Source organism: Schistosoma mansoni (assembly GCF_000237925.1).
Source record: "Schistosoma mansoni, WGS project CABG00000000 data, chromosome 3 unplaced supercontig 0077, strain Puerto Rico, whole genome shotgun sequence".
In the NCBI taxonomy this organism is placed as follows: Eukaryota; Metazoa; Platyhelminthes; class Trematoda; order Strigeidida; family Schistosomatidae; genus Schistosoma; species Schistosoma mansoni.
The window spans coordinates 994567-1002593 of NW_017386007.1; the positions used below are offsets into that span (position 1 = coordinate 994567).

Consider the following 8027-nt stretch of genomic DNA (forward strand, 5'->3'; position numbering starts at 1 on the left):
GTTTTGTAGAGATGTTTAGTTGAAAGCGTGAGTCAATTGAAGCTAGACTATCATGGAAAATCTGGAAGCACTGGACGGCCGTTTCGTCCTATTGTGGGACTTCTGAGCAGTGCGTATCCACGATCCTGCCCCGTGAGATTCGAACGCAGGACCTATCAGTCTCGCGCGCGAGCGCTTAACCTCTAGATCACTGAGCTGGCTGGAATCCAACGTTGTTAGTGTCTAACTTCAACTAACCCACGAAATTGAGCAACCATTCACCAATGTCTTCAATGAGTTGATATCTCCCAACAGACCTGGTTGAATTCCACTGGTCACCGCTTCTCACTAGAACTCCAGGAAATACATCTTGAAGTCAGTCACTAGTGAGCATATGCTTATTATCAGAGGAGGGTTTTGTGGAGATTTTTTAGTAATTTTATAGTTGAAAACATCAGGTTAAGCGCTCGCGCGCGAGACTGGTAGGTTATGGTTTCGAATCTTTCGAGGCGGGATCGTGGAAGTCAGAAGTCTCACAATAGGACGAAACGGCTGTCCAGTGCTTCCAGGTCTTTCATGGTGGTCTAGCTTCAATTGACTCATGATTTCTAATATAAAATTACTATCATTATTTTCAATATACTTTTTATTTCTTATACATATTTGTAATGACACTTGATTTTCACCTTGACACCAATAAGACGAATAGCTATCCTACTATAATGGTCTACAGGAGATATCAACACAACTCTGATCAGAATTTGAGCGTATCTCTATGTTAACAATCGACTATAGCAATAATAACAAACGAATAGGTAAATATATAACGCATCTAAAATTAAAAACACGAAGTTCAGCGAAAGGATCTCTTTTCAACAAATTTATTATCTCAACTATATGAAATTACTAAAATCTCCACAAAACTCCCTTCTGAAAATTTATTATCAACCTGTACAATTCACTTGGTATTGTTTGTTTGAATCTTCCCATTGATGTTTAGGACTGCAACTGGTCAGTCTCTTATTGGCATATATGCATACTGTTCGTATTGCCTCGATATAGCCTTAATTTACAAACATTTTAAGCGAAGATGGATAGTGGCTATCAGTGGAATCCAGGACGCGCGTTTCGTCCTATTTTGGACTCGTCAGCTGAATGTACCTACATCTCAGAGTTGATGTTCACTCTGGAACTCGAACCCAGTACCTTTCGCTTTAAATGCCATCGCTGAGTGCTTAACGCGATTGATAATAAATTAGTTGAAAAGATATCCCTTTGCTGAACTTCATGTTTTTAATCTTTAACTGAAACATCTATTACTAGTCTGACTAGGCAAATAATCAATTACTATCTTATTTATCCATACATCAATCTATTCAGTATAGTTCGAGAATGCCCCCAAATGCCCTGGTACGGCCGAGAGTGGGGAGAATCTACTCTCCTTCTCAAAATGCTCTCACATGGCCAGCGAATATATAGCCTCTGCCAGGGAAGTCCTACTCACTGCCTTCTCGTGGCGGGAGTGTTGTTTACGAAATTGAGAGGACGAAAAGCGAATGTCCGGCGCTTTAACCGGGTTGGTGGACACGGAGGGTCCACCTAGAGGAGTTGGAAAACCCTGATTCCAAACCAATGGTGCACATGGGCTCCAGTATCCTGATGGAACGAATGGCGGACGAACCTGTCATTGGTCAACGGCTACCATGGGACTGCATCTCCTCATGATGCTCCACTGCCTTGTGGATCAGACCTTTTGGTCAAAGGCTCGGGGTGTGGCCCCCTAAGAAAACCACCTGCTTCGGTTTGGGCACCCGGGCAGTATCACAGCCCACACACACAAATAGTGTGGCGCATATGTACCTGGTGCCCTTTTGTACCAATATATATGTGTTTAAATAAATAATAAAAGTTCGAGAATAATCATTAGTAAGTCATGCATTACGTAGATAAACTGTCCTCTTATTTAGTATTCGGATCTATATTGTATTCACTATTAAGATGACAGAACCATGTGATAGATCAATGATTTTGGTTATTACTGTAATACAAAACGAGAAAAAGCACGATTTTTTATTGTTTAAAAAAAGTATATATAGTTTTATTCAGAATTGTATATGTAAATTTCCAGTTTTGAATATGTCACATTTATGGAATTTTATACAGCTTCTACTGACCACCTTCTTGTGGCGGAGTTGTTGTTTACAAAATTGAGAAGACGAAAAGCGAATGTGCGGCTCTTTAACTGGGTTGATGGATATGGACGATCCATCTAGGGGAGTTGGAAAACCCTGATTCCAAACCAATGGTTCATATGGGCTCCAGGATTCTGAATGAATAAATGGTGTATGAACCAATTGTTGTTCACCGGCTACCATAAGATTGCATCTCCTGACGTCTCTTCACTGCCTTATGGATTAGACCTTTATGTTGAAGGCTTGAGGAGTCGCCCCCTACACAAACCACCTGATTCGGTTTGGAAACCCGTGCAGTATCGCAGCCTTCACACAAAGCAACGATAACTACCACTGAATTCGTTGTTATTGTATGTCGCATATGTATTTGTCGCCCCCTCGTACCAATGTTTATGTGTCCAAATAAATAAATAAATAATTCGAATGCAATATATATTCATGATTGCCATGTACAAAGGCGGTGTTCTTATAACTTGATTATCTTCCAATCTCAGTTTTGGTGTACATTTTAGATTTTCGATCCAAATGTAGAGCTGGGGATAAATTTCACGTTTTCAAATCATCTAAGTGTATTGTATTTAGTAATTATAGTTATGTTTTCGTTTATTTAGGGACTCAATTTTAGACTTTCGCGATGTTGCAATTTTTCTTCCATCATGACTAAGTGCGCTAAACTTTATACGTCCGTAGCATGATGAAGTGGTAGTTTCATCATAGGAAACTTGGTCTTTTTTCATAGAAGTCAGCAAAAATGACAGAAAACGAAACATATCCTCCATCACGGATTACGATAGTGTAAAAAAATAATTCCCGCTTCATTTTAGTTGGTTGCCAGGCACAAGGTTGAAATTTTATTATTTATTTATTTAAACACATAAATATTGGTACAAGGAAGCACCAGATACATATGCGCCGCACAAATCTCATTCGATTTGTGTGAGAGCTGTGATACTGCCCAGGTGCCCAAACTGAGGCAGGTGGTTTTCTTAAGGGGCCACACCCGGAGCCTCTGACCTAAAGGTCTGATCCACAAGACACTGGAGCATCGTGAAGAGATGCAGTCCCATGGTAGCCAGTGACCAACGATTGATTCATACGCAATTTGTTCCCTCAGGATACTGGAATCCATGTGCACCATTGGTTTGGAATGAGGGTTTTCCAACTCCCCTAGGTGAACTTTCCGTGTCCACTAACTCGGTTAAAGCGCCGGACATTCGCTTTTCGTCTTCTCAACTTCGTAAACAACAGTAGTGCCACGAGAAGGCAGTGAGTAGGACTTCCCTGGTAGAGGCTATATACGCGTGGCTGTGTGAGAGCATTTGGAGAGGGAGAGCGAACTCTCCCCACTCTCGACCGTACCAGGGCATTTGGGGGCCGAATAAGAGTATAGTTTATCCTCACCTAAATGTACATTTACAAGGAATTCTTTTCATAGCTATGATAATTATTGTCTGTGTCTTTAAATAAAGAACCGCTTGTTTTTCTTGTATTTCCATAGATGTTCACGTTCATATTTGTAATTTGGCTGCACAAACCGGTGTAACACGCTTTTTAGAAGAAAACAATCAATGGATGTACGTTATAACTGAATATATATACATAATTTTATCAGTATATATGTATTGATCAGTTTACTTATTTGTTGACTTTTTTGAATCAGTGTTTAAAGTTGAATTCAGTAATCAGTTTTAGAAGTGCATAGTGCTGAGGTTTATACATACTGTACTAGGTAAAGATTGTTGGTGAGGTGGTAAATCTTTATCAAGTGAAATGGTTATGACTCATGTTACGTATGCTAAACCACTAAATAACTCGACAGTCGATGTTGTCTGGTGTAAAAGCAGGTTTGAAGAAAGCTGTAGGTAGGCAAACTAAAGAGTGACAGTGGTCGCCCATCAAGTCATCGACAATTAGACTAAGTTATGTAGCTAGGTGCAGACTACCTAGTTTAGGTCCGTATGATCAACGTATTCAATGCTTAGAGACTTTAAACGATATGGCTTAGAACGATTTGTGCTAACATAGGCACATTCACTTTTTGTATCCACTTAGAACTTGAGTGCTAAAATCTTTCTACCTGCCATCCTTTCCTTTACTACCTGGAGATTCGTCTTGATAATTTTCTCTCATTGTGTTATTGTGGTACAATAATTTGAATCGATGGATATATGTGTCAAGTTCTGTGTTACACATGACATAATTAAAATTACATGAGTTTAAACGTTGATTTTTTTGAACTTTTGAACTAAAGTGAGGGCTTTATAGTCTCTTTTTTTAACATTGTAATCACTTCTGCTTTATAGTCTCTTTTTTTAACATTGTAATCACTTCTCACGAAAGTATATTTTTGTGTAATGATTATTTTATTTTGATTAGTATCTGATATATAGATTTTTAGTTAAGATAAGTATGGTATAAATGAAATATTTTCGATAGAAACACCAATTTATAAGCAAAGATGGATAGTGGCTAGCAGTGGAATCCAGGACGCGGGTTTCGTCCTATGTGGGACTCGTCAGCTGGATGTACCTGCATCTCAGAGTTGATGTTTACTTCCGGGACTGGAACCCAGTACCATTCGCTTGAAACGCCATCGCATTATCCACTTAGCTACTGAGTCCTGATAGCCACCTGCTTGTGCAATGGGGTGAAGTTCAAATTCACTTAGTATTGTTTGTTTGAATCTTCCCAAACAAACAATCCCAAGTGGCTATCAGAACTCAGTAGCTAAGTGGATAACGCGATGGCGTTTGAAGCGGACGGTACTGAGTTCGAGCCCCAGAGTGAACATCAACTCTGAGATGTAAGTACATTCGATTGACGAGTCCCAAATAGGACGAAGTGACGGGCTTCGTGGATTCCCTGCTAGCCACTATCCATCTTTTCTTATAATGCTTGTGAATTAAGGCTATATCGAGGCTATGGGCATATGCCAATAAGTGATTGATCAATTGCAGTCCCAAACATCTACAGAATCAATAAATCAGTTTATAATAACGAAAGATATCCATTTTGTCATTGAAAAAGTATATAAGAAAGATATTTTTGTACGCTCTGCATTATATGTGAACAACTCACCATATTATATTATTGTTAAATGGTTAGTTGAAACTTTACAACCAGGTAAAAATCAACTTAATGGGTAGACCATTGATGTATTGTTTGATTTTGTTGTTTCAGTATCGGGCGTCGATGTAACCGGGAAGAAGATGACTTTGTTAGATATTACCTCTCTTTTTACAAATATACTTGTGGAAGTATTGGATGGCCGTTTTGTCTTAGTATAGGACTCCTCAGCAGTGTGCATCCACGATCCCGCCTTAACTATTAAAATACTGAAATCTCCACAAAACCCCTTCTGATTATAATTATATGCTCACTAGTGACTGACTTCAAGATACATGTCATGGAGTTCTAGTGGGAAGCAGTGACCAGTGGAATTCAACCACGTGTGTTGTAGATATATCAACCCATTGAAGACATTGGTGAATGGTTGCTCAATTTCGTGGGTTAGTTGAAGTTAGACATTAACACCGTTGGATGCCGACCGGCTCAGTGGTCTAGTGGTTAAGCGCTCGCTCGTGAGACTGACAGGTCCTGCGTTCGAATCTCACGAGGCGGGATCGTGGATGCGCACTACCACTGAGGAGTCCCACAATATGACGAAACAGCCGTCCAGCGCTTCCAGGTATTCCATGATGATCTAACTTCAATTGACTCATGATCTCTACTTTATAATTATAAAACATACTATAGTTTCTTGTTTGAGATTTATTCGGTTTAGTAGTGTATCTCGTACTTAGATTTCTTAGTCTGTCGCGTAATACTTGAACACTCGAACGCCTGAACCCTCCCAAGTCACAAATCAGAAGACAAGTAGAAGGAATGTTATTCCAAATTGTGTCGATTGTGGTAGAAAATTGTCAGGTATTTATAGTTTTTAGTAGAAACGAAATCATTATTAGTTATCCAATCCGCACATAGGGAGTTTTCAGCATTGTCCAATAGAGAAGCTACACGTAGTGATTCTAGAATATTCTTCCAGGAGCTGATTGGATGGAATATGTCGGGCTCCTTCTAGGCTTCTTGGAGCTTCCTCGACTTCATCTGTGGACCATCCTCACAAGTAGTGACCTTTGACAGAATAAGTAACCTATCGTATTTGTTTATTATTTCAAATTTCTTTCTAAATCATACATCTTTTTTTTATTCATTCAATCTCTTTTTGTTTAGTTATAATAAAACAGAAGGTATAGAAACTAATTTCAATGTATTAAACACATCGAATTTCACCCATATTATATCAGAATTATCCACAGAAATGATCAATGAAAAATTATTATCATTTAAACAAATTGCTCAAATTGATTGTTTCCATGGTATCCATTTTCATTCAAATTGGCTATTTTGGAAAATCATTCATTTCAGTATTAAACCTTGTTTGTTTATTTATGAAAGAAAAACGTTTGTTAATTGATTTCAATTTGTATTAGAATTCGTTTTTTTTAAAATTTAGTCATAAACTATGAATGGTAATCAGGACCAATTATACTTTATAAGTATCAGTTCTCAAATGTCCTGGTATAGGTGAGGGTAGGGAAAGTCAGGTCTCTCTCTCTTAAAATGCCTTCACATGACCACGTGTATACAGTCACTGACAGGGAAGTCCTACTCATTAGCTTCTTACGGCGGGAGGAGGGGTGTCTTTACGAAATTGAGAGAATGAAGGGCGAATGTCCGGCACTTTAACCAGGTTGGTGGATATGGAGGATCGATTTATAGGAGTTGGAAAATCTTGATTCCAAACCAATGGTACACATGGGCTCTAGGATCCTGAGGAGAAACATAATGTATGAACCATTTATTGGTGACCGGCTACCATGGGACTGCATCTCCTAAAGTTGCTCCACTGCCTTATGGATTAGACCTTTAGGTTAAAGATACTGTGGTGTGGTCTACTTATATCCATATAAGTAGTATATGGTGTTGGTCCGACATAGAATGTATTTTGGCAGAAGACCGATGAGGAAAGAACTGAAACAAAGCGCAATCGGTAGGAAAATGCACGAACAATGGAATTAGAGAAGAAACAGTGAAGATCGAGACTGTTGGTTGTTAATTTGCAAATTGACTGTCCATTGTATGGTTTTTAGAATTCATTGAGATAGTCTGTAATGTTTGCTTAAATACATTCGATTGTCCCCAGTCGTGTTCTCATTCACAACAACACGGGGTATGGCCCCCTAAAAAAACCACCTGCTTCATTTTGGGCACCCAGGCAGTATCTTTTACCTTAACACAAATCATATGATTTATGTGGCACACATGTATTTGGTGCCTCCTTGTACCAATGTTTATGTTTAAGTAAATAAATAATTATCAGGGGCGTAGAAGCAGAAATCTTTATTTTGCATGGTTTTGGTACTACTTACATAGATTAACTTGTATGTGCTGCAAAACCAGACGATATTTTGACATACATTTACATTTTGAACTGACACAACTTAATAACCATTTGTAGTTTCGTATACTATGTTTTCAAAAAAGTGTTTTAGTCCTTCCTTATACATTGGGACGGTCGAGACCAGTCAGATTGGAGCACATCTAGCCCCTACACTCTGGATATTATTTCAGCTTCGCTTCTAAGACTGGACATCATCCTTTAAGGTCTACCGAGTCAACCTACTACGTTATTCTGCCCTCTTTTTTAAAGCTACTTATGTTGGAGGACTTGTGTCAGTTAAATCTGTGTACTTTGTTTCGCTAATTTAGGCAGAAAACACAGCAGTACAAAAATATTTGATCTCTTACTTTGGGTGTAAGTTAAGGGTGGCAACCTTACTATTTTATTTTCAT

General features: G+C 38.7%; 1 protein-coding gene across 1 annotated transcript in view; it reads left to right on the forward strand.

The window, feature by feature from the left end:
- Smp_161590 (glycosyltransferase, putative) overlaps positions 1 to 6662 on the forward strand; it is a gene marked incomplete at its 5' end in the record, with an annotated part of 13743 nt that extends 7081 nt beyond the window's left edge. Inside the window, 2 exons of the mRNA XM_018791390.1 lie at positions 3670 to 3745; positions 6405 to 6662. Of these exons, the coding sequence (XP_018645447.1) occupies positions 3670 to 3745; positions 6405 to 6648 (320 nt within the window). The 3' untranslated portion in view covers positions 6649 to 6662. The remainder of the gene's footprint in view (positions 1 to 3669; positions 3746 to 6404) is intronic.
- Positions 6663 to 8027: the final 1365 nt, after the last annotated feature.